We start from the raw sequence: 27,361 nt of genomic DNA on the forward strand, positions 1-27,361 counted from the left end.
CAATCAGCCTCTAGCTGACTCAACGATTAACCCATCAACCTCTAGTTAATCTTTATTTTAATTTCAACAACTTACTACAGTGATGTGTTAGATGCCTTGCTTAAGATTGACGTAAAAAAAAAATCCACTGGGGCTGATACGTTTGATTGTCACGAATCCCGCCGAAGATGGTGCCTCTTCCTGTTCGGGCGGCGCTCGGCGGTCGTCGTCACCGGCCTACTAGCTGCCATCGATTCCCTTATTTTTGTTTCTGTTAGTTTGGGCTGATTGGGTGCACCTGTTTTGAGTTTAGTTTTGTGGGTAGGCTATTTTAGGTCAGTAGGCCCGCCGGCTTTTGTGCGGGCTTGTTTTCTGTTATTTGGTGTTGGTATTTAGGTGGAAGCTATTTTCCGGACAGTTTAGTCCTGTATGTTTGGACTGGGATTTTCATGCGCCCGTTGTGTTGGGCATGACCGTTTTTACTGTCGACAGGAATAAAAATCCACGTCCTGAACTAACCTGCTCTCTGCGCTTGACTCCTCCACCCAGTACTCCTAGAAGCTCTGACATTGATCCATTTTTGCTGCAGCTCTCTGTCCCCCGATTGCTGAATCATTAACCAATATTTTTTACCTGACGAATATATCTGGTACTAAATAATTATTGGCCTATTTCTAAACATTATTGCCTAGCTAAATTATTAGAATCATTGAATAATTCTCAGCTAAGAACTTTCTTATCTTTGAAATCTATTCTAAATGAATATCAGTCGGGTTTTAAACCAGTTCATAGCACTATCTCTGCTGCATCCCTAGTTACAAATTTTGTGTTTAACTGTATGGATAAAAGGCAACATTTTGCCCTATTCATTGACCTGTCAAAGGCCTGCTAATTCAGAGGCTTTCCTCAATTGGCCTAGATCAGCCTGCACATAACTGGTTAAAAAATGACTTGACAGAAAGGTGTTATTATATTATGAAAGGTGTCCCGCAGGAATCAATTCTGGGTCCTGTAGTTCTTAATGTTTACATTAACAATATCGACTTGTCTCTAAAAAATTGTAACCTGCATTGTATGCCGATGATACTGTTTTGTATGCTATTGCCCCCACGGTTGACTAGGCTCTATCTGAACTACAGTCTGCCTTCATTGTATTACAGAAAAACTTTATTGACCTGAAATTAGTACTGAATGCCGGTAAAACGAAGTATATGTTATTCTCTAGAGCACATAAAAATAAGTCCGATGATTTAAGCATATGTAGTTTGGATGGTGTACATATTGATCGTGTCCCTGCTTACAAATATCTGAGCGTCTGGATAGATGAAAAGCTGTCTTTAAAAAGCATATTGATGACTTAGTTAAGAAGCTGAGAATTAAAATGGGCTTCTATAGAAATCGTGTTAAATAGTCGAAAGCAGATTATTCAGTCGATGGTCCTAGACTACGGCGACATCATCTATATGAACGCAGCTGCCACGTCATTAAAGCCGTTAGATGCTGTTTATCATAGCGCACTGTGCTGTATTACCGCCAACAATTTTAGTACTCATCATGGCATTCTATATCAGAAAAGCCCTCTTTGATGTCACGTAGGTTGATACACTATAATTTTTAATAATGCCCTTTTACAAATAGTCCCATAATATCATTACTAAACTTCAGACATACCACACCAGTCTCATGGATGGCTAACTCTGGAAATTACTTTTGTCTCTACTGAGTTAGGTAAATCAGCTTTTTGTTTTTTTTCACCTTATTTGTGGAACAATCTTCAAACTGTTGTTAAATTTGATGTTCTGGTGCCTCTAGGGCAATTCAGAACGCTGATTAAGGACCTTATTATGGATGAATGTGTTTGTGTTTTCTACCTGCTTTCATTTTGATGTGTTTAATTTCGGTCATTTATGTAATTAAAGGTTAAATAAAATGTAAGTATTCTAACTCCTAATTCAATGCATTAGTTAACATCATTTGAAAAAACATTCTACATGACCATGGAAATTATTGCATCACAAATCAAGGCATCCATTGCGAGTGTACCCATGAGTTTACCAGTCAAATTGTCATGGTTAGAGGTTTCAAGCCAATTTTAATCATTCTATTTCTGTGCGCTACTGCATTGTGGGAGAAATCAAAGACTTGTTTGCTTGTTTCAGAAAGTAAGTAACAAAGTTTCTTCATGTTAAGAGTCCATGTTATGGCAGAAATAGACTTAACCGCAAAAAATGCCCGACCGTCTCGTCTTCAGTCAGCTGTTCGTTTTTTTGGGGGGTGCCAGCCCTAGTATTGACTACAACAGCTCTCCAGTATATACACAATTCTTCGTCAGGTTAAAGCAGGGTGGAAGCACCATCCAAACCTCATAAATAGTTGAGGATGTTTGTTATTTTCCAAGGCAACTCCAAAAATACAGCTCAATATACACATCACCACACAGAAACTGACCTGGGCTCAAATATCTGTTCTTTTTTAGATACATTTGCAGTTTTGGACTATTCCACTTGTTCCATTGTCACAGCCAGTCAAGCTCAATCAAGGTCAACTACTGTATTTGAAAGAAAACAAATACTACTTGAAACCAGGTCAGAGGATACGCACAGTACAAACCATCCAAAGTTCCCCAGGGTCGTATTCTCTAAACACCAAACAGATGAAAACTGATTTTAAACGGGAAGGGACTACCTGAACTAGTGCACACCTGAAAACCTTTTCTGATGTGCACTATACCAGAACCTCCAACAGCACACATTTTTGTTGTAGCCCCAGACAAACTCACCTGATACAACTCAATGAGAGCTTGATGATTAGTTGACAAATTGAATCAGGTGTCCTTGTCCGGGCCTATAACAAACATGTGTGCTGTTGGGGGTCCTGGAGGACTGGAGTTGGGAAACACTGCACTATACGACCAAGGCTGAGGTAACATACCGTGATGGAGACCTCCTGGTGCTGCTTGGCCAGATCATTCACGTTCACCTCATTCCAGAGAAGGTTCTCAAGACACCCATGGAAGTTCCTCCGGGACAGAACCTTCTGTGTTCCATGGCACTGGACGCCGCCAAAGGTTATCTTGTGAAAGAACATCCAGCCAATGTTAACATTCTGAAATGTTCTTACCTACATTATCATGACAAGCGACTATGATATAGTAACATGTTTGAACTAGTGGTGATAGAATAGGATTGGAAGTGGTTCATCAATGACCTATATTTAGGAAGTAATAAAAGGCCAAGTAAAGTAAGTCACTATCACATTAAAGTAAACTAAGTAATTATCACATTAAAGTAAAGGGAAGTAATTATCACATTTTGTGTCTTCAGGTAGGGTCAACAATGGCACTGTACACATAACTGTCTCAGTAGGTCTTACGTAGACTATGACCAGAAGTGAATTGTGTTTCAATTTCAATAGAAAATTATTTCCAACACCCATTTACTAAAAACAGTCTAGAAATATTGTATGGAGGTCGGGTTAACCTTTTACTGAAATGGGCTAAATCAGGGGCACGCAGAGTGTTTCTTTTTAGTCTTAAACAAATCTACTTTGAAACAAAAAAATACACCTCACACACATGGTTATGGGCTTAAAGAAAGAAGACACCTGCACCATGTCAGATAGAGTTGAAATGTATTCAACTTTGAGTTTGAATCCCAATATTACACTTCATATACATTACAGAGGACAAATATAACAAAACCGTTTGACATAGAAATAGTGGATTTTGGGCGTAAAGATAAAATAAAAATGTATTAATGAAATTATGAAAAATGTTAACATTCCTCCCATGAGGCCACTTGAGGGCAATTTGGTAATTTGACTGTTATTGATTCGAATATTATTTTGTACGGCCTTGGATCTTGTAGGGAATTCAGTGGCTATTAGACATCCGTTATAGAAAGCTATAACTCTATTACTAAAACATATAGGTTTTATTGTTTGTGTGTATCTCCTGTGTGTGTGTCTCCTGTGTATGTACGTTGTACAGTATCTGTGAACACATCTGTTAGAGACAAATGGAGCATGCTATTTGGGAGAGCATGAGAGAATGCAGGAGTGTGTGTGTGTGTGTGTGTGTGTGTGTGTGTGTGTGTGTGTGTGTGTGTGTGTGTGTGTGTGTGTGTGTGTGTGTGTGTGTGTGTGTGTGTGTGTGTGTGTGTGTGTGTGTGTGTGTGTGTGTGTGTCTATGTATCTGTGGAATGATTTGAGGAACAGGTCACATACAACACACCTCGTTTATCTCAAAAGGACTGAGTTCTGCAGGGACCTGGATCTGCTGAGTGCTTTTATCCACAGTGAAGTTGACATGGCCTCTAACGCGCTCGATGGCTACATGGTGCCAGTGCAGGTCATCTAGAAGACTACCCAGTGACACGACCGTGTGGCTCTCAGGACCAGGAGAGGCACTTTTACCTAGAATACAACAGAGAGTCTGGTAGAAGGGAAAGTGTTTTCCTTTCTAGAACAAGCAATACTAGAAGAAGGAATGTTTCCAGCACTGGGGGCTGGTGAGGGGAGGATGGTTCATAGTTATGACTGGAATGGAACAAACAGAATGGTATTGTACACATGGAACTCATGTTTTTGATGTGTTTGATACCATTCCATTCCAGCTATTAATATGAGCTCGTCCTCCCAGGTAAAGTGCCACAAGCAACAACTGGTTTTCAGTGTTTAGGTCACCACATACTGAAATATTCAAGAGATACAAATAGCAGTAAGAGAGGCGCCAGTCAACCACTCAATCTATCAAGCAACATGACTTCCAAGCAGTCAACTGAAGTGACTCAGGGAAAAACAGTTGAATAGTGCAAAAGTCTTGAGGGCTCAGTGTTTTCAATGTTTTAAACTACAATAGATAGTTAATTGAACCTCAGACAGGAGATGCGTTTGCATCCCAAATGGCACCCTAGTCCCTACACAGTGCACTAATTTTGACCATAGCCCTATGGGCCCTGGTCAAAACAAGTGCACTACATAGCGAATAGGGTGCCGTTTGAGAATCATACAGAGGCAACAACATCATTAACAGAGATTGCATGCTGCACGGACCTCTGGAAACTACGAATGTGTGTCACTTTAACACATGAATTATGTAGATGTTATTTGTATGATGTCAGATTAGTTGAGAAGAGATGGGGATGGGGCACGATTAAGAGGTTTTGAGGGCGAGCCTCACAAACAAATAAATATCAGTTTATTGGTATTGATTAACTGAGCTGCAAACTTATTCCGTCACCAAGGCAGTTTGGCCTATACCTAGGGTGCCTCCCAAATAGCCCTATTCACTATTTAGAGCATTACTTTTGACCAGGGCCAATAGAGCTCTGCTCAAAATTAGTGCACTACTGTACATAGGGAGTAGGGTGCTCTAAGGCCCACAACTAATCCCCATGAGCAGATGTGAGGGAGGAGTCTCGTGGCAGAGTTAGAGTCTTAAAAACACATTATTTTGCTCTGGTGTCAAACTTGAACAACTCTCCTCGTGATCAATCTTTCAGAGGGTAAGATTGGACGAGGTTGTCGCTATCTCACAGTGTCAAGATCTAAGCACGGATGACTTTGTAATTAAGAGCCGTGTTGTTATGAACAGAACTTCCAAAACTCAGGATACATCCCAAATGGTACCCTATACCTATATAGTGCACTACTTTTGACCAAGACCCATTTGAGACACAACATAAACCATGCTGGTGAACATCTGCTCGGGTACAGTGATGTTAAAGAAGACATTTTGGGAATAGAAATAGAATAATAGATGACAACGAGCACACAGCAAGGTACAGCATCTTTATACATATTATATATTCTACACAAAGTCATTTGTTGAGACGGCCATCTGAAACCAGCCTTTTTATGTTCAGGTAAGTGCCAAAATAAAGGAAACATCAAGATACAGTGTCTTAATAGGGTGTTGGGCCCCCACAAGCCAGAAAAGCTTAAATGCACCTTGGTGTAGATTCTACAAGTGTCTCGAACTCTATTGGGGGGGATGAGAAATCATTTTTCGAAGAGAAATTCCAGAATTCATTTTGTTGATGGGAAAACGCTGTCTCGGGCACTGCTCCAGAATGTCCCGTAAGGGTTAAATTGTTTTATTGGTTAACATCGTTTTCCTGCTCATCAAATCATTCGGGTACCACTCGTGTCCTGTGGATGGGGGCATTGTCATCCTATGGGGGCATAGCCATGGTAGCCAAAATAATGGCCAAAATAATAACCCTAAGCATAATGGGATGTTAATTGCTTAATTAACTCAGGAACCACACCTGTGTGGAAGCACCTGCATTCAATATACTTTGTATCCCTCATTTATTCACGTGTTTCCATTATTTTATCAGTTACCTGTATATGTCTGCTGTTGACCAAGGAAATGCAGAGGTCTTATTTAAAGAGGCAACCATAAAAGCCATAACTCTCCTTTGATGGGGTAGCGAATACTTTGTGTCTGAAAGATCTGGTTCATATAATGTCATTATATTTGCTGGAGAATAAACTGGAATACTCAGGGGGACAGCCTGAAAAGAGCATAATTTAATTTGTATTTATGCAATTATGTTACCGTCGTTTGCTGCAACTATAAATCAGATTACCAATTAGGGCAATAAATAATCATATCTACAGATGTAGGATCTTAATTTGATATTTTGTTGCTGAGAATGGTCCTGCAAAGCAGGAAATGCAAACTTGTGGTGTATTTGTGTTTCAAAAAGGCTTCTAAAGTTTGTAATTTCCACTTAGAAATGTCAGACTTGATTTGCCCTAACTAAAAATGTATCAACACCTACACAAATGTCCATTAATTGTAATCCACATAATAATTCAAATGTCCTGTTGCTGCATGATTATTTTCCTGCTGTAGCAAATTGGCTCAAATTCAGATGTAGGATCTTAATTTGAGACAGTTTGCTACAGCAGGAAAATAATCCTGCAGGTCTACATCAGATGCTGGTGGAAGGAGCTATAGGAGGAGGGGCTCCTCCCACCAGCCTCCTCTGGTCTACATGTATCATTGACAGAAAGGTTAAAGTCATTAAGAATGATGAGGGCAAGGCTTGTTGCCATATAATTGCTCTGACTTAGGTTTATAGACTGCCGGTCTCAAAATTACAACCAACTGATGGTAGCATTACCGCAAAAATGGAGGAGGCAAGTGGAAAGGGGAAAAATGTAAGGAACTTTTCTGTCGGCCCTGCATTAAATACCAAAATTGGCTATAGAAAATTGTGAAAAATAAAAAGTATACCAGTTTTATTTAAGGACCAAAAAATGTACAGCTGCACCATACAGGTTGCAAAATAGTTTGGTGAATAGATTTTCGATGTACCACAAAACCACGCCGGATTCAAAACTTAGAATGTTTCTATTTAATTCTACAAAATTCTTGCAACCAATAGAATATATGAAGGATACAACCATCGCAGCTCTGCAGAATCATTAGATCACTTGTTTTGGTACTTCCCATATGTAACTTGTGTTAGTCGCAGGTTCAGGAATGGCTGAAAAACTGCAACATTTACTTGGAGCTAACTTTGCAAATGGCACTGCTGGGTGATTTGAAAGTCAAAGTCAATCGATCAATAATATAATACTATTAGCAAAATATTGTGTCTCTAATTTACAATCAGTAGAAACTATGAGAATAGAAAGGCTCAGAACTCAAAACTGGATGGTCTTCAGAGATAGATGGGAGGTGTTGAGGGTATCTGAAGGCTGGGACTAAAAACAAACAAAAGATGTACTAATGTAATGTAAAATATCCTGTTTGTAAATGTATAGAGTATGTATAAGCTGGATGTAGAAGCCTAAGAATTGTTTATCCATTCATTTACCCCAATTAGGGGAGGGGTGGTAGGGTTAGGGGAGGGGTGGTAGGGTTAGGGGAAAATAATAAACTAAAATATATTTACAAAACATTATATGGGCGATACAGCAGATACTGAGCTAGGATTAGGGGGAAATAATTAAGTTAAATATATTTTAAATAATATATAGATTTACAAAAGCAAATATATTATCAAGGCACAAGGCGCGACCCAAATGCAGACACAGGAGGCAGATGGTTGGAGTCTTACAATGTTTATTAATCCAAAGGCGTAGGCAAGAGAATGGTCGTGGACAGACAAAAAGGTCAAAACCAGATCAGAGTCCAGGAGGTACAGAGTGGCAGACAGGCTCGTGGTCAAGGCAGGCAGAAAGGCCGAGGCATCCGAGCGCTCGGAGGCATACTAAAGCACAAAGTTGCCTAGTTTTGTATCACATTCCAATGATAAAACTGGGGGGGACAAACATGCAATTTCAGAATGTGGGGGGGGGGACATGTCCCCCCATCCCCAGTGAAAGTTGCGCCCCTGTTCAGATGAACAAAATATGAGTTGGCCTACTATATGTTATCTGGCTATGCTCCATGCCATAGGATGTAGGATTGTTCATTTAGCTGACAAGATATGCTTATAAATCTCATGCCATTATTTTATATGATATGATTTTATAGTAAGAAGATTAGAATTTAACTTAGCTGAATAAAATAAAAAGGACATTTTTCCCCAGTCCGGAGCGAGTTTGCATATATAGTGGCTATGTTGAACATAAAAGTGATAATTTGAAACAGGTCCTATATACTAGATTTAGAGATATTTACAGAATGTCTGGAAGGGGTGCGTACTGGCGGCAGAGAAGTCAGACTCAGGAGAGCAAAAACTGTTTTTCCAACGGCGCAGTTTAATAAATAAAAACCCACCGGAAAACAGAACAATCAATAAATGGGTACATAACCTGACGCACACCAGAATTAACGTGCACAAGCACTCACAATAAACAATACCGGACAAGGACATGGGGGGAACATAGGGTTAAATACACAACATTTAATTGATGGAATTGAAACCAGGTGTGTGGGAAGACAAGACAAAACAAATGGAAAATGAAAAGTGGATCGGCGATGGCTTGTCACGACTTCCGCCGAAGTCGGCTCCTCTCCTTGTTTGGGCGGCGTTCGGCGATCGACGTCACCGGCTTTCTAGCCATCACCGCTCCATTTTTCATATATCCATTTGTCTTGTCTTGTTTCCATACACACCTGGTTTTCATTTCCCCAATCAATCTACTTGTATTTTACCCTCTGTTTCCCATCATGTTTTGTGTGTAATTGTTTCATGTTATGTGGTGTTAGTTTACGTGCTTTACTTTTATGTTCCGTTTTTTGAGCGCGTTTGATTTATGTAGTGCTCTCGTTTTTGGAACTTTAATAAAAGTGCGCCTGTTCATTATACTCTGCCCTCCTGCACCCTGACTTCGCCTCCAATACACCATTGACATGGCTAGAAGACCGGTGACGTCGACCGCCGAACGTCGCCCGAACAAGCAGAGGGACCGACTTCGGAGGAAGTCGTGAAAATGTCTTAGAATTCAAAACATATATGGGCTGCATCATCCGACTATAGGCTATTGACCATTTGAGAAAATCAACATCAACAAAAAGCTTGCACTATGTTCCTTGCCTCAGGCGGCACAGCTGTTCTCTCATCAAGTGAACATATTTTCATCCTTCAGACTATCCTCAATTTAACCCATTTAATCCCAAATTTTTCCCAGACATGAAAATATCCAAATCAAGTGTCATTAGTTACCCTTTGAAGTAATCAATCATTCTTTTTTGAAATTTTAATGGAAAAGTAGGTGAAAAAGTGTGTTTTATGGTCGGTCACAATTGTGACCGGTGGGATAATGTTACGTATACTAAATTAACATATTTCTCCTATGCAGTTATCAAAGTTCTTATAAATCCCAACCCAGTTATTAACACATTTAAAACTCACTGGCAGTCCCCAGCTTTGCCTCTAGAATGCCCCGTCACGTTCTAGTGTGACTATTTACCACATCAAAAACCCTTATACAACACGATATGAACACTGAGAGCAAAGACAAAAAAACAACCATCAGCGTATTTCAACATTGTTAATTTATTGTAACATACATTGTAACACTGTTACTTTAGCGCAACATGTATTGAAACATTAATATTGTAACTTTTGAACTTGTACTTTAGTGCAATATTCATTGTAACATTGTCATTGTGACATTTTAGTGCAACATTCACTAACAACTGTATAGCAGTCGTGTGATTCATTCCCACTGAACATAAAGGTAACATTTAGGATAGAGGTAGCCTGTAGAATATGCATTCAAGTAGAGGCCTACACTGAACAAAATACAATTCTTTATATAAAAAGCGCCACTGCACAATGAGTGCTTTTATATATATATTTATATATATATATCATAGAGGTAGGCTTCAGAACCAAGTGCAAGATTAGTTTGTGCATAACTATTTTAAACTGTGATGAGTCAGACCTACTGTCATACAGTATGTCTTGAATCAATTGACCTTCTTTTCCAAAAACATTTCAGTCATTTTGATTATCTTTTTCGTCGACTTTTCCTTTCTTCCTAGAGTCCGTTGTACTGCTTCTCCTCACCCTTTATCGACTTTTCTATTTTTCTTTTATTGTCTTTTTCAGCCCTTTTTCATTCGCTCTTATCTCCTTTTCTACTGTCCATGGTATATCTTGAAGCACTCAATGTGCAGTGGCGCTTTGCATTTCTCACATGCATAGGTAGTGCGTTTGTCACAATGACGACTTCTCTGGAACCGGTACATCGTGTTGATTGGCCAGTGAGAAGCTTTGTCATATCTTGCCTGATCTTCAACAGTAGCAGCCAGTAAAGACCTCCTTCCGTGGCTCAGTGGTTTCGTGCCAAACTTTTGCATATTTGGGCTGTATACTATGTGTTTTGGAATCACAGTGGTGCCAGGCCTCTTCGATCGTTTGAACACTCAATCTTTATTTTTGGCCACCTGCAGCTTTTCCCTTGGCTCTTCTGACTGGACCCTCTGGCGGGTAGAGGCCCTTGGCTCTTCATTATCAACAATGGAGGGGGGTGGGGGAGGTTGTGGATGGGGGGGTGATGGGTAGGTCATCATCACTGATAACGTTGTTCCTGTCATGATCTGTTTGCATAGGTTCAGCATATGCATTCAACAGCCTGGCTGGCAAATGGCCTGTCCATAGTCCATATCTGACCCATCGCTGTCACAATCACTCAGGACAGCATCTTTCTCATTTTGAGGGATAACTGCAATGTTGCATGCCTTGTCTGGGCAGTCACCTAGATCCAACATATCCCGAACTTGACTCAAAGTGAAACTAAAACAAAGAACAGAGTAGAAAGTTAGGTAGAACAAGACCTATGTATGTGTATCAGTATGTGTATACCTAGATGCACTGTGATATCCCACGGGTCACTATTGTTGCCGTCAACATGTTTACACATTCTATGACCACACTGAACAAAGTTGAGTAATTGCAAATGCATGTATCAATACTAGACACCTTAAAGATGATGTGTACCAAAAATCTTTGTCCTATCTTTATGTTAACATACTTTACTGACCTTTTGTTTGGGAGCTTTGATGCAGCCATCCTCTTCTCATGGTGCAACCAGGAAGTAAACAGCTCTGGTCATGTGACAATTTACACTAAACATGTGACACTACACATCTTTCATTGAGATCCTTTATTATTTCAATATTTGCTGTAAATGCATTGATACGTCATTCAGTAAAATATTTAGAGCCTTATAACTGAAAAGTTTTTTACGGTCACTATTGTGACCGATGGGATTAAATAGGTTAATATTGTCTTTAGTAATATGTCAAATTAGTTTAAATTTAGAAAGTATCATTATCAAATGGGCAGGAACAGAGGCAGGGGAAAGAAATTACATGTCATCTGTATGCACTCGAATAGGGAATGGATGGACACTTTCCCGGTCCGTTTTTCAATGATGCTGGGTAGGCGACTTGGGTTTTATAGCGGAGCATGTGCTTGATATGAGCAGCAGAGAAATTAATATAACGACACTTATTTCACTCCATGCATCAACCGCTGTTTGAGGAGCATGCTCTCGCTAAGCGACAGGTCAGGTGATATTCCGCTCAAACTCTATATACCATGGGCTCTCCAACCCTGTTCCTGCTGCTACCCAGTGTTTAATTTGGGATACCTGAAATCTCAAACTCATTCCACGGAGGGCTGAGTGTCTGCAGGTTTTTGCTTTTTCCTTTCAATTAAGACCTAGACATGTAGGCGAGGGGAGTTCCTTACTAATTTGTGACCTTAATTAATCAATCAAGTACAAGTGTGGAGCAAAAACCTGCCGACATTCGACCCTCAGTGGAATGAGTTTGACACGTGACCTAGAGCTGTACGTTCTGTCCCAGACTGGTGGATAGAAATACATTTTTTTAGCTAACATAAGGTAACCAATCCATCCAGTATGCATAATAAGACAGTCCACACTCAAAGGGGATTACTCAAATGTGTTTAATTTGGGAGTATAGGCTAGACCAATAATGTACCAAAGACTCCTTAAATTGGCCAGAGCAAAACACTTTTAGATTTTAGTTTACAAAACAACCGTTAATATACCTCTATGCATTTACAGTATGTACCCTTACAATATTTACGGCTGACATTTTCTTAACTCTGTTGGATACAATTACCACCCCACATCCAGAATGCACTGGAGCAGGTCACAATGACCCTCGTATATTTGCATCCCAAAAAAATGACAGTTGGCAGTTAAGATTTGGGATGAAATATGAGCCAGTGGGTGTCACGTTCCTGACCTGTTTTCTGTTAGTTTTTGTATGTGTTAGTTGGTCAGGACGTGAGTTTGGGTGGGCAGTCTATGTTTTCTGTTTCTATGTTGGTTAATGGGTACCTAATATGGCTCTCAATTAGAGGCAGGTGTGTGTCGTTTCCTCTGATTGAGAGTCATATTAAGGTAGGTGTTTTCACACTGTTTGTTGTGGGTGGTTGTCTCCTGTGTCAGTGTCTGTATGTTAAGCCACACGGGACTGTTCTCGGTATGTTTGTTCGTTCGGTTTTTGTGTAGTCAGTTTTCCTGTTATTGCGTTCTTCGTGTTTCATGTAAGTTCGTCGTCCAGGTCTGTCTACATCGTTTATTTGTTTTGTTAATTATTCAAGTGTAGTTCGTTTTTTCGTCTTGTTTAATAAATCATGTCATTTCACAACGCTGCGCCTTGGTTCAATCCATGCTCCTCCTCTTCGGATGAAGAGGAGGAGGAACACCGTTACAGTGGGGCACAATATAGACCGACATTTTGATGAATGTAAACTACAACGGAAAAGGAATGGTTTTGGATACTGGACATAAATCTTGGCAAGCCCATTCATTTCATTCATTTTCACGCACGGGCTCCGAAGTTGCTGCAAACAGCTTGTGACTGTCTGTCTGTTCCTTGGTAGTGGAACTGCCTATGTTTTTCAATGTAAGCACTGCAGCCTTGGTTCATATTGGTTGCACAGTGTTGACTCATGAAAAGCCTTGGACCAGAGCTTTGTTGACACTGTGTGTATGTGTGCGCTCATACATGGGTACTGTATTTGAGTGTTATGATGTCTGTATGGGCATGATGTACGTGCTGGAGTGGTTTTGTTGTTTTCCTCAACAATAGGTATGTAGGGGTTTATGGAATTTCACAATGAAGCTGTACAGTATGAGCATGTACGTATGTGTTTGTTTGAGTGTGCGTTTGAATGTAACTCACAGAGCAGATGAAGTTGGTGCTATAGTAGTAGTACATGTTTTCTACAAGTTCTCTATGCGGGTTTCTGCCAGAGCCAGTTTATTAACAGCTTTAAAGTGCAGTGTGCCCCTACAGCACTGTAAATCTCTCCTTTCCCAATCCACTGAGGAGTGGACGGAGGAAGAATGGCCTGCCGTCCCTCCTCACACTACCTCACACAGCCATGACAAGGCCCTTTGTGGTGAAAACTACTCTGACAAACGGCACTCACTGATTACCTCAAAGAGAAAGAACAGGGGTGTGCGTCTCAAATGGCACCCTATCCCCTATATAGTGCACTACTTTTGACCAGAGCCCATTGGGCAGTGTGCACTATAGGGAATAGGGTGCCATTTTGGGGACACCACAAGGAGACTAGCGTTTCACTTCAAGCTAGCCATCACGATAACAGAAACTGTGCAGAGAAAGCTTCTTGACAGGGGAATGACACCAGTTATAATAGTAGAGAGAGGAGAGGACAATCCCCCAGATAACCATCTCTGTCTCCTCTACATTGTTATTGTAATATTGTGACATACATCAACGTTGTGGGTACGAGAGGTACAGTATACTCCAGTTACTAATGGTATATTGGATGTCTGGTGCTTTCAAGGCACTTTTACCATCCTGTATAGAGGACTCAATCGCAATGCTTCCCTGTATTGGGACTGTTTCTTTTCAGGATTTAACTTGCGTCAAATGTCTGTTTGAACCATAGCTTCAGGGCTAATACACAGTCAGAGGTACTGACCTAAATTACACAGTCTACAAACTGCAAGGCCCAGAGAGAGATGGTTAGGGAGGGGGGCAGGCAGATAGACAGACACAGATACAGACAGAGAAAAGAAGAGAGCGCCTGTGTCAAATGAAATCATGCTGTATTTCAAGAGATCATGCCAATTTGATCCAGCATTGATATCAAACAGAGGAAGAAGCACACTGATGAAATAGACACAACATTACATTCATGTCAGAGATGCGGTGGCATGGAGAGAAAGAGTGGAAGAGACAGACAGAGAGGATACAACTGCAAATTGCAAATTACTGCATGAGAAGCAAATTGGAAAGAGAGGGGGAGGGAGAGAGGGGTGAGGACTGGGATAAAAATGTGAAAAAGCCTGATAAATAACAAGAGGGAAAGAGGAAAACAGTGAAGTGATGTCAAATACGGAGAGGGAGAGCGTTCAGACAAGCACTTTGATTGAGTTGGAGACGCATTTCTTTTGTAAGCGCCGGTCCATATCAGGATAAGCAGAATAACATGTAATCTCTCGTCCGTCATAACGACGGATGGTTTTAATTTTCTCCCTCTGAGCTTTCCTTTCAAATGACAGAGCTGAACTGTGGTTTACTGTCAGCACATTGACAATCAGCTCGATTCAATCACATTGTGGAGCGGAAAACAGCTATTGCAGGGGAAATGAAACTGCTGTTGAGGGAATTCAGTTTGAATTCAGTTTGTTGGAGAGGTGTAAGGGGCGAGCAGGTGGCAGGGCTCTAAGATAGAACAGAAAAGGCAGTATGTAGACTCTAGGCTCTAGAGCAGGCCTGGGCAATTATTTTCCATGGAGGGCCACATTAGAATATATTTTTGCCATCGCGGGCCAGAATCATATTACAGGATTATACATCATGTGTATGACTGTGTTGACAGATATACTGTATCTACTGGAAATCACGTCCAGATATGCTACTTATTTAACTTTTTTAACAAGCACAGAAATAAACCACATCAGTGTTCTCCTTTTGGTAGGTATTACACAGAGGGAAAAGTACACTGTGCATTCAGCACCACGGACAGCACTCTTGTTAATGGGTATGCACAAAAACACAAGAGATAGAGAGCTCAACATTACATTTAAGCTACTCAATCAGTGTGAGGAGTGAAGTCTCTGATGGGCGTTGACTAGAGCAGTGAAGTCAGGTATAGTTTCTGTCCTCGCTATGCGCAGGATAGGTGAGAGTCAGTAAGAGATGATCTGTGCCTTGACTTGTTATATTTCCTCACTCAACATGTCTGTTCACACACGTAGGTTGACCCAAACAGTACAAACATCTTCTGAGCATGACTCCTAATCTTTGGAAAGTTTTGTTCATCGAGAGATGCATAGAACCTCGTCAGTGACATTGTTTTGAATAGTTCTCCAATCACTGTATCAGACTGAAGATCGATAAGCTCAAGATGCAGGTCATTTTCCCTTGAAGGCTTTGACAAGGCTGTACATCTGATGTGCAAAAAGGCCCTTCACTTGTAGTTTGGAATTCTGTTCATTCATGAGGGCCATGATGTCCACGGAGAAGGCTAAATCAGCCAACCATTCTTTATCTTGCAGTTGAGGGAAATCCACATATTTTCTTTTCATTTGCAAAAACTCAGCAATTTCCAACTTCAGGTCCCACACACTTTTTAAGCACCTTCCTCAAACTCAGCCATCTCATGTTTGTGTGGTTATGGAGATCTGCATCACCCGACTCTGTCTCTTCAAACAGTGAGACAAACTGCCCGTGGTTTAAAGATTTTGCTCTTATGAAGTGTATCACTTTAGTGACTGTATCCACAACATGGCTTATTTTCAGAACACATTTACAGAGCACCTCCTGATGAATAATGCATTGCAGGAAAATAATTTTCTGATCTGGGTTCAGCTCAGCTACTTGATCTTGTATCCTTTTCAAAAAGCCAATGTTTTTTCCTGTCAAGGTTAGGCACCTATCAGTGGTCACACTGGATAACTTTTCAAAACTCAGTCCCAGCTTTGCCACAGACTTATTAAGCTCCTCCAACAAATATTTCTCTGTGGTTGTGCTCTTCATTGACTGCACTGAAGCAAGCTCCTCTGTAATTTCAAAGTCTGGTGTTATGCCTCGGAAGAATATCAACAACTGCGCCGTGTCACGTGCATCACTGCTCTCATCCAGGGCCCAGGAGAAATAGGTGAAATCCTTTATCTTGTCTTTCAACTGTTGTTCCATATTCTCTACGATGTCCTCAACACGCCGTGTCAATGTTAGTCTTGACAGGGAAACATTTTCAAACAGCTCTTTCTTGTCAGGGCAAAGTATTGCTCCAGAGTCAATTAAACATTCTTTAATAAATTCACCCTCAGCGAATGGCTTGCTATGTTTAGCAATTTTGTGGTACATAGCTAGCTCTCGCAATTCCGTTGTTTGCTGAATGCAGTTTTGTGAAAAGTCCTTGCTGCTTTTGCAACTGAGAAAGCAACTCTTTCGATGCACTTGCCCTCTGCTCAGAAGACATATTCCTATATTTCTCTGCATGCTTCGTCTGGAAGTGTCTTGACAAGTTGTAGTCTTTCAAGACAGCGATGCTCTCTTTGCACACTAAGCACACAGCCTTCCCTGATACCTCAATAAATAAATAGTTCGATGTCCACTCTTTCTGGAACACCCTACATTCATTGTCTACTTTCCGTTTCTTTGAAATCTTTTGCACAAATTCTAGCTAGCTACTATTTGTAAATTTGACGCGTGCGTCAGCCTGTCAGTCACTGTCTGTCCTCGTGCAGTTGTTATTTATATGAGCCTTCAAAATAAATGTCCCACAAGCGGTGCGAGTTAAAACATTACACAAAGGCGGGTATTCATTTGGGCTTTTAATTTGAATAACAAATACATTTTCCCAAACTTTACTATTGCAAATTCTTTTTGTGATCTGAGCATGATTCCGCGGGCCATATTGAATCAGGTTGAAATGTACACACCATGCTCAGACAAGGGTGCCTGCCTATCCAGGTGTATAAGTATCTACTTCCACCAAAAATGAAATGCTCAAACATCTTTGTCACTCAAATAGATTTTGGTCTCACAACCGTCTTCAGTTAGGCCTCAGTCATCATGCACTGTAAAATGGAATTTGAAAAAAAAAAAATCACGATGATAGGTACTGTAGCCTATGGCCATTTTGATTGATTTAGTCCAGCAGACAATTTGATCCTCTCAACTAGTTTGATATACGATGATTGGTTTTGACCTTTTATTCTGTTTTTGGCACAGATCCACTGTCACTTGCTTTCTCTTTTCCCCATCCTTCTATTTTGAAAATCATGTTATACCAGAAACAGATTGTCCAGTTTAATTGTAGGTCTACCACTACTAATGAATAGCAGAGCATCATTGTAAAGACCCTTTATTGGGTTTGGGGATTAGATATCCTAACCAACTACAGTATACAGCAAACTACAATATCCAGCAACGAGGTATCCTGGCCTAAATAATTCAGAAGGTATATTGTTATGCCCCTAAATGATCTTAACTGTCTCAATAATCCTGTGGAGGCCAACAGAGTATTAGACATGCTAAGTGTGCCGACAGTACATCTGCACTAGTGTGCGTGCTTGCATGCGTGTGCTCTGTGTGCTCCATGTGCTCTGCGTGTGCATGTGTGTGTGTGTGTGTGTCTTGTACGCTCCGTAAAATTAGAGTAAACTAGCTCTGCACTAAGCACTAACCTCCCTGTGGAGACAGAGAGAGAGGTGTCTCTCCTGCCCTCCTTCCATCCCAGTGGAGCGCTAAGCTGAGCAAGGCTGGGAGGAGGGCCAGGAGGAGGGCAAGCTGGGAGGTGTAGTACGCAATAGACAGATGGTCCTGCTAAGAGGTGTAGCATATGTCGACGCTTTCGACAAGCTGGCTCCCAGACAACACAGTACCCACTTGAAGTTCAGCCCCACTTCAAACTTTCTTTCCGGCTCTGCTGTGCTGTACGTAGTAAGTAGTCAATGTATCATTTTTACTACAGTACGCTAATCTCCTGAATCGCTGAGTTGGCACTAAACACATGCCTAACTGTGAAAACCATACATCACATAAAACTAGAGTAAACGCTGTAGGAGATTATGGGACGCTACTGTAATTAGTACTGTACCTTTTCTGAAGTGAAGTAAAAGTTTTCCTTTGTGTAACTCCAGCGTGAGGCTGCGATCGTGTTGTCCCTCTGTGTGTATCAGTGTCCCAGAGTTCTGCAGGGTTTTGAACTTCAGAGAGATGCTGTCTTTGGCTGTTAGAATTGGTGTTGTGTTGGGGCTGAACCTGTAGAGCAAGCAGCCGCTGCCGTCGAAACTTGCCACATCAGACTCTGCAAAAAAACATATTCATAAGTAAAGATTCTACAGTAGGATGTAGTAGAACAATCAGACTCTGCAAACAAGAGATTACATTACAGTACGATTCTGCACTAGGAGAGTAGAAATGCATATCACAACCCTCATATTCAGCAGAAAGACAAATGCATACATTCTTTTCAGTTCTAGTTGTAAACCAGCTGGAATAACTGAATTTAAACCACTTAAGAGAATAGTAGAGGCATGAGGAGGCGATTCAGTCTCAAAGTGGTGGTCATTCAGAGTGTTCAGTATTTTCATTAGCTATTAGCTATACATTATAGACTCCAGTGTGTGCTGGTTGAGTGAGATTCAGATAAGAAGCTCATTTCTCCGTACTTAACTGCTTCTAATGAAGCGGGGTAGCCTTTGTCCCTCACACATCAAACCACTTCAATGATTGAAGACCTGTGATTAAAAACACTTTAATATGAGGGTACTGACACATTTGATAATTTATCTTATATTTTATCTTATTTATATTGTTGGTAATGTACAGTGGCGGATATACCATTAGGCAAAAGAGGCCTCACATCATCAATGAGCTGGGCATATTTATTATTATATATATTTATGTGTAAAAATTATTTCTCCGCTTGAGGCCCCCCATGTCCAGCTCGAGGCATAATAACATAAAATAAAATCTCAGTCGAAATCCGTCTGTTTAAGCTAGAGACATCTGTTTTTGTATAGGCTGCGTCTAAATCCAATGCATTCGCCAATGTTGGTCTTCCATATCTGCGATAGAAGGTGGCTGAGCTACAGTGGTGTTTGTCAGACAAGAACACATACAGAAAATCGGTCTTCTCACAAAAACGTCTGTAGCATAAGAGCGGTTTGGGCTACACACTAATATGACTGTAGCGTAATTGGCGACAGAGAAGTCAGGCGCAGGAGAGCAGAATTGGGTGATAGCCGGAGATTTATTAGGCAAAACCAACGGCATCCAGAACAACAAGATAAATAGGCACAAAAATAACCCGTCGTGCGCTCACGGGGAACGTGCGCAAGCACTACAATAAACAATCCCACACAAAGACATGGGGGGGGAACAGAGGGTTAAGTACACAACAAGTAATTGAGGGAATTGAAACCAGGTGTGAGGAAAAACAAGACAAAACGCATGGAAAATGAAAAGTGGATCGATGATGGCTAGAAGACCGGCGACGCCGACCACCGAGCGCCGCCCGAATAAGGAGAGGACCCGACTTCGGCGGAAGTCGTGACAATGACCCTCCATGAAAGGCGAGGCTTTTGTGAACACAACGGTGTTCTCTATTTTGAACTACAACCCTCATAAGTGTCACGGGACTCAGCCAAAGGTAACTCGGGTACCGAATGTATGATGAGTAGGGCGTTTCCACGTCAAGAGGTATACGGGTAATTCCTCGAATAAATTACTTTAAAAAATATATATATTATCAAAACATACTTCCTTTTGATTTCATCTTTGACAGTTTTTTCATGTTTGAATCTGTTATTCAATGTGTTTCTATGGGCTAATACAATTAAGGACAAATTCAATGTTTAATCAGATGTACACTACCGTTCAAAAGTTTGAGATCACTAAGAAATGTCCTTGTTTTTGAAAGAAAAGCCATTTTTTTTGTCGATTCAAATTGCATCAAATTGATCAGAAATACTGTGTAGACATTGTTAATGTTGTAAATGACTATTGTAGCTGGAAACGGCAGATTTTTTATGGAATATCTACATAGGCGTACAGAGGCCCATTATCAGCAAGCATCACTCCTGTGTTCCAATGGAACGTTGTGTTAACTAATCCAAGTTTATCATTTTAAAAGGCTAATTGATCATTAGAAAACCCTTTTGCAATTATGTTAGCACAGCTGAAAACTGTTGTCCTGATTAAAGAAGCAATAAAATTGGCCTTCTTTAGACTAGTTGAGTATCTGGAGCATCAGCATTTGTGGGTTCGATTACAGGCCCAACATGGCCAGAAACAAATAACTTTCTTCTGAAACTCATCAGTCTATTCTTGTTCTAAGAAATGAAGGCTATTCCATGTGAGAAATTTCCAAGAAACTGAAAATCTCGTACAATGCTGTGTACCACTCCCTTCACAGAACAGCACAAACTGTCTCTAACCAGAATAGAAAGAGGAGTGGGATGCCCAGGTGCACAACTGAGCAAGAGGACAAGTACATTAGAGTGTCTAGTTTGAGAAACAGATGTCTCACAAGTCCTCAACTGGCAGCTTCTTTAAATAGTACCCACAAAACACCAGTCTCAACGTCAACAGAGAAGAGGCGACTCCGGGATCCTGGCCTTCTAGGCAGAGTTCCTCTGTCCAGTGTCCGTGTTATTTTGCCGATCTTAATCTTTTATTTTTATTGGCCAGTCTGAGATATGGCTTTTTCTTTGCAACTCTGCCTAGAAGGCTAGCATCCCAGAGTCGCCTCTTCACCGTGCTTTTCTTTCAAAAACAAGGACATTTCTAAGTGACCCCAAACTTTTGAATGGTAGTGTGTATATACATACATATATATATATATATATATATATATATATATATATATATATATATATATATATATATATACACACACATATACATACATGTATATATATATATATATATATATGGCATTCTCTCAACCAGCTTCATGAGGAATACTCTTCCAACAGTCTTGAATGAGTTCCCATATATGCTGAGCACTTGTTGGCTACATTTCCTTCACTCCGCGGTTCAACTAATCCCAAACCATCTAAATTAGGTTGAGATCGGGTGATTGTGGAGGCCAGGTCAACTGATGCAGCATCCATCACTCTCCTTGGAAAAATAGCCCTTACACAGCAAAGCACCCCCACACCATCAAACCTCCTTGTCCATGCTTCATGGTGTGAACCACACATGTGGAGAACATCCATTCACCTACTCAGCGGTTGGAACCAAAAATCTCAAATTTGGACTCATCAGACGAAGGACAGATTTTCACCGGTCTAATGTCCATTGGTTGTGTTTCTTGGTCCATGCAAGTCTCTTCTTCTTATTGGTGTCCTTTAGTAGTGGTTTCTTTGCAGCAATTCAACCACGAAGGCCTGATTCATGCAGTCTCCTCTGAACAGTTGATGTTGAGATGTGTCTGCTACTTGAACTCTGTGAAGCATTGATTTGGGCTGCAATTTCTGAGCCTGGTACCTCTAAGGATCTTTTCCTCTGTAGCAGAGGTAACTCTGGGTCTTCCTTTCCTGTGGCGGTCCTCATGAGAGCCAGTTTCATCATAGCGCTTCATGGTTTTTGCGACTGCACTTGAAGAAACTTTCAAAGTTCTTAAAATGTTCTGGATTGACTGACCTTCATGTCTTAAAGTAATGATGGACTGTCGTTTCTCTTTGCTTATTTGAGCTGTTCTTGTCATAACATGGACTTTGTCTTTTACCAGATAGGGCTATCTTCTGTATCCACTCCTACCATGTCAAAACACAACTGATTGGCTCATACGCATTAAGAAGAAATGAACTTTTAACAATGCATTCCAGGTCACTACGTCATGAAGCTGATTGAGAGAATGCCAAGAGTGTGCAAAGCTGTCATCAAGGCAAAGGGTGGCTACTTTGAAGAATCTCAAATATGTCATAGTTTGGATGTTTTCACTAGAGAGAGAGAGAGAGACAGCGAGAGAACGAGAGAAGTCATGCAGAAGAACAGCTCCTGACTTTTTATAACTTTCTGGTTGTTAAGAGTGATATTAACAAGACTAAATTAGCAACAAATGTATAGGCAATCAAATTGTACAACTGAAGACCATAACAGGAGGAAAAGATTGACACGAGAGTGAGTTTTAAAGACCAATCTTAATTGCGCTAGCTAGCCAAATATAAATGTGTCAGCTAGCTTACCGTCTAGCTCCAACTGTTTGCTGGTGGTACCCATATCAACATGGCCAATGAGGCAGCGCTAGCAGCACCAGCAGCAGCAGTGACTGAGCAACTTTCCCCCCATTTTTAATAATTTCCAGCAGAAATCAAATCAGAGAAGGGAAGAATCCATTTTAAACACAGAATTCTGAGGGAAACTTTGTTTGCCAACTGCTCATGCAACAGGACTGTTACAAACCTGTTATTTTACACAGACCACCCTACTGCCTGGCATACAGCTGTAACCAGGCATTTCAGCTACACGACAAAGAAAGGCATCTGCAAGAGAAGACAAGCAAGAAGGACCAGGAAAACAGGTTTCTGACGGTAAACATGTACCATAACGGAACTGTCATTGTCCAGGGCAGTGAGGCTGCACTTAGCTATTTTGTGCAGGACTTCTCCACACTAAGGAAGATAACGGAAAACAAAAAAGACAAGGACAGAACCCCGACCTCTCCCCTCACGTCAGGCTCTCCAACAGCAGGAGCCCAGGCCCAGACCCACACAACAGGTCTATCCTCCCCCCTGCCTGCCTACGACCACCAGAGCCAAGATCACACCACCATCAGCCTGCTGAGAGACAGGATGGCTCTGTTAGAGGTATAGGTTACTGAGCTGAAGGAGCAGCCCCCCAGCTACACCACCTCCAGCCCAGACACAGAGCTTCTTCGGGGCCAGATCAACCAGTGCAGGACCCAGCTGAAGAACTCTGTCCAGGAGCTGAGAGAGAGCCTTACCAGAGCGCTTGAGGAGGTAAAGGCCACCATGAGGAGAGAACTAGTGCAGGTAAAGGAGGAGATGGCAAAGGAGTTGTCTGTCATCAAGAGGGTGCTGCCGCATAGAGAACAGACTATAGAGCCTCCCAGAGAGAAGCTGCAGCCCTTCATCACCCCTAACACCCCCACTGACCCACCCTCATCCACAACCCCTTCCCATACCAACCACCCTTTACTCACACCCCCAGTCAACAAGGAGGCTCACACAGGGACACCTACTACAGAGAGAAGCTTTCTGGGCCCCCCTGACACACCCCCACACACCCCTCCTTGTACACAGGCACTGTGTTTCCAAGCCCCACACCGTAAACCCACTACTCTGGTAAAACCCACTGAGATTTTGACTCAAATGGGAAATTCATCCAAGAGGTTAAACTCTTCCCGCACCGCAAGGTGTCCAAAATATGGTGCCCAAATACACAGGATGCACTCCACATCCGGTCCCAGCCTGACTTTGGCACACCGGCACCAACAACCTGCGAGAGGAGCAGGAGAGAGTAGGCAGCCTGGTCAACAGAGTAGCAGAGAGGGCCTTTGAGTGGTTCCCCAACTCCCACATCACCATCTCCACTCTGCTGCAAAGACTTTAATTCCCATACCATTCAGAAAGTCAACGCTGACATCATCAGAGGGTGTGGCCTACTCCCGAACGTGCACATTGCTCACTACCCAACAGTCACCTCAGAGCATCTGCACGACCACTCCTACCTGAGGAAGCAGACAGTAGGAATGTTTGCCACGTCTCTAAAGGGCGTGACACTTGGTAGACAAACACCCCATGCCGCACTGAACAGAGGACCCCCCCAGAGAACCATACCAGACCACTGCACCACCAAGGAGCCCCAGGCCACTTCAACGGCCCACCAGACCCAGCGCACCCCACAGGCCCCACCCACCACCAGAGCATCACCACTTCCATCCGCTTAGCCAGACTGGACCGGGCCCAGCCTACTACCCTGCACCAGACCACCACCTCTACCAGACCAGACAGGAAGCCCCCTGGCCCAGACCTGGCCCTCCTCCACTCCACAGGCCCCAACAGCAGGACCAGCGCAGCTATGTGGAGGTCCTCAAAGGACAAGAGAACCCTGTAGGATTGAGTGAGATTAAACAGTACATCTGCACTAAACACACACACACACACACACACACACACACACACACACACACACACCAGTTGTACTAAAAGTTGACTTGTTCAATGAGTATATATATATATATATATAACAGAACAACTGTTTGCTGTTATCCTGTTCATCACACTGTATTTCTGACTGTGCTATTCTTTATTTTTGCAACATGAAATCGCTATCAGTTAGCATGTGGAACATTCAGGGCCTAAACTCATCAACCTTGTTGACGTCATCGTTCTGCAGGAGACATGGTGTAAAGCAGACATTGTCAATCACTGTCCCACAGCATACAAGGTAATTGAGTCGTCACAGAAACACAGCTCTGTCAATAGAGGCAGAGACTCTGGAGGATTGATCATTTGGTACAAATCCGACTACAAAATCTAATTGATCCCCTCAAAATTGGTAAATATCACATTTGGATCAAACTGAAAAAATTATTTGTACTGACATAAAAAAAAGTGTTCCTTTGCGCAATATATATCCCCACTCAGAATCCCCATATTACTCAGAGGAGATCTTCCCCACCCTTGAGGAAGAGAAGTCCCATTTCCAGGCCCAGAGAAATGTGCTCATCTGTGGGCACACAAATGCGCGCTCAGGAACATCTAACGACCACACGAGAGGACAGCTTTATTACAGGCCATACTGTTTCTAACTGTCTTAATCTCCCCCATAGAAACAACAGTGACAGCACCATCAACAAAACGGAAGGGATCTGTTGCAGCTCTGTCGAAACCTGGGTTTGTACTTTGTCAATGGTAGGTCACGGGGGGACTCTTTGGGGAGATTCACCTACTGCTGACCTCTTGGCCACAGCACAGTAGACTATATGATTACAGACATTGACCCTTTCTCTCTCAGCTCATTCACGGTCAAGCCACTAACACCTCTGTCTGATCACAGCCAAATTACGTTGTTCCTCAAAAGAACAGACATGGAAACAACCACACATTCACAGCCCAGTAAGCTGTGCAACATCATAAATTCATACAGATGGGCCCAAACCAGCACAGAAGAATACCAGAAAGCAATCAGTAACCAACATATCCAAACACTCTTAGATAACTTTCTGGATACCACATCCACTAACAGTAAAGAAGGCATCAATCTAGCAGTAAAAACATCAACTATATATTCAGGCAAACGGCAAAAGAAGCACAACTGAAATTGATAACAAAAAAGACCACAGATAACAACTGGTTTGAAGCAGATTGTAAAATTATAAGGAAAGAACTTAGGACACTATCAAACCAAAAGCACAGAGACCCAAATAATGGTGAAATACGCCTTCATTACTGTGAGACTTTTAAACTCGAGAAATGTACACTCAGAACCAAAAAAGCACAGTACAACAACAAGCAGCTGACGAGTCCATAAACAAACAACTTCTGGCAACATTTGAAAAAAATCTAAAAATCAAAACAAGAGGAATTAGCGATACAAAATAGTGACATACGGACAACCCATTTTAAAACACTCTACAACACAGTTCAAAGTGACACAAAAACAGAAAAATGCCAAATTCATGAGAAGTTGAATGGATTAGAAAATGCTATAAAGGGCAATCAAAATCCATTGGACTCCCCAATTACTGACCAGGAGCTCTATAAGAAACTTCAGGCCCTTAAATGTAAAATAGCATGCAGACCTGATGGCATCCTAAATGAGATGCTCAAATTCACTAGCGCAAAATGTCAATTGGCTATATTAAAACTGTTTAATTTGATCCTGAGAGTAGGTTATTTCCCTGACATCTGGAATCAAGAACTCATAAACCCAATCTTTAAGAATGGAGACAAATTTGACCCTAACAATTACAGAGGCATTTGTGTGAACGGTAACCTGGGCAAGGTTATCTGTAGTATTATAAATGTAAGAGTTCTAAACTTCCTTGAAAGTACAATGTCTTGAGTAAAAGCCAAATTGGATTTATACTAAAACATCGCATGCTCGATCATAAACTCAGCAATAAAAGAAGCGTCCCTTTTTAAGGACCCTGTCTTTCAAAGATAATTCTTAAAAATCCAAATAACTTCACAGATCTTCATTGTAAAGGGTTTAAACACTGTATAAACAATTAATGAACATGCACCTGTGGAACCGTCTAACAGCTTTCAGACGGTAGGCAATTAAGGTCAAAGTTATGAAAACTTAGAACAATAAAGAGGCCTTTCTACTGACTCTGAAAAACACCAAAAGAAAAATGCCCAGGGTACCTGCTCATCTGCGTGAACGTGCCTTAGGCATGCTGCAAGGAGGCATGAGGACTGCAGATGTGGCCAGGGCAATAAATTGCAATGTCCGTGCTGTGAGACGCCTAAGACAGCGCAACATGGAGACAGAACGGACAGCTGATCGTCCTCGCAGTGGCAGACCACGTGTAACAACACCTGCACAGGATCGGTACATCTGAACATCACACCTGCAGGACAGGTACAGGATGGCAACAACAACTGCCCGAGTTACACCAGGAATGCACAATCCCGCCGTCAGTGCTCAGACTGTCCGCAATAGGCTGAGAGAGGCTGGACTGAGGGCTTGTAGGCCTGTTGTAAGGCAGGTCCTCACCAGACATCACCGGCAATAACGTCGCCTATGGGCACAAACCCACCGTCGCTGGACCAGACAGGAATGGCAAAAAGTGCTCTTCACTGACAAGTCGCGGTTTTGTCTCAACAGGGGTGATGGTCGGATTCGAGTTTATCGTCGAAGGAATGAGCGTTACACCAAGGCCTGTACAGTGGAGCGGGATCGATTTGGAGGTGGAGGGTCCGGCATGGTCTGGGTCGGTGTGTCACAGCATCATCGGACTAA

At 41.7% G+C, this 27,361-nt stretch overlaps 1 protein-coding gene across 1 annotated transcript in view; it reads right to left on the reverse strand.

Annotated features, from left to right (window-relative positions):
* LOC120025627 (contactin-associated protein-like 4) overlaps positions 1–27,361 on the reverse strand; it is a 155,183-nt gene that overhangs the window by 87,124 nt on the left and 40,698 nt on the right. The window contains exons 5-7 of the mRNA XM_038970173.1: positions 18,516–18,725; positions 4,211–4,392; positions 2,911–3,051 (exon numbers count right to left, since the gene is read on the reverse strand). Of these exons, the coding sequence (XP_038826101.1) occupies positions 2,911–3,051; positions 4,211–4,392; positions 18,516–18,725 (533 nt within the window). The remainder of the gene's footprint in view (positions 1–2,910; positions 3,052–4,210; positions 4,393–18,515; positions 18,726–27,361) is intronic.

This window comes from Salvelinus namaycush, chromosome 31, assembly GCF_016432855.1.
Source record: "Salvelinus namaycush isolate Seneca chromosome 31, SaNama_1.0, whole genome shotgun sequence".
NCBI classification, from domain to species: Eukaryota; Metazoa; Chordata; class Actinopteri; order Salmoniformes; family Salmonidae; genus Salvelinus; species Salvelinus namaycush.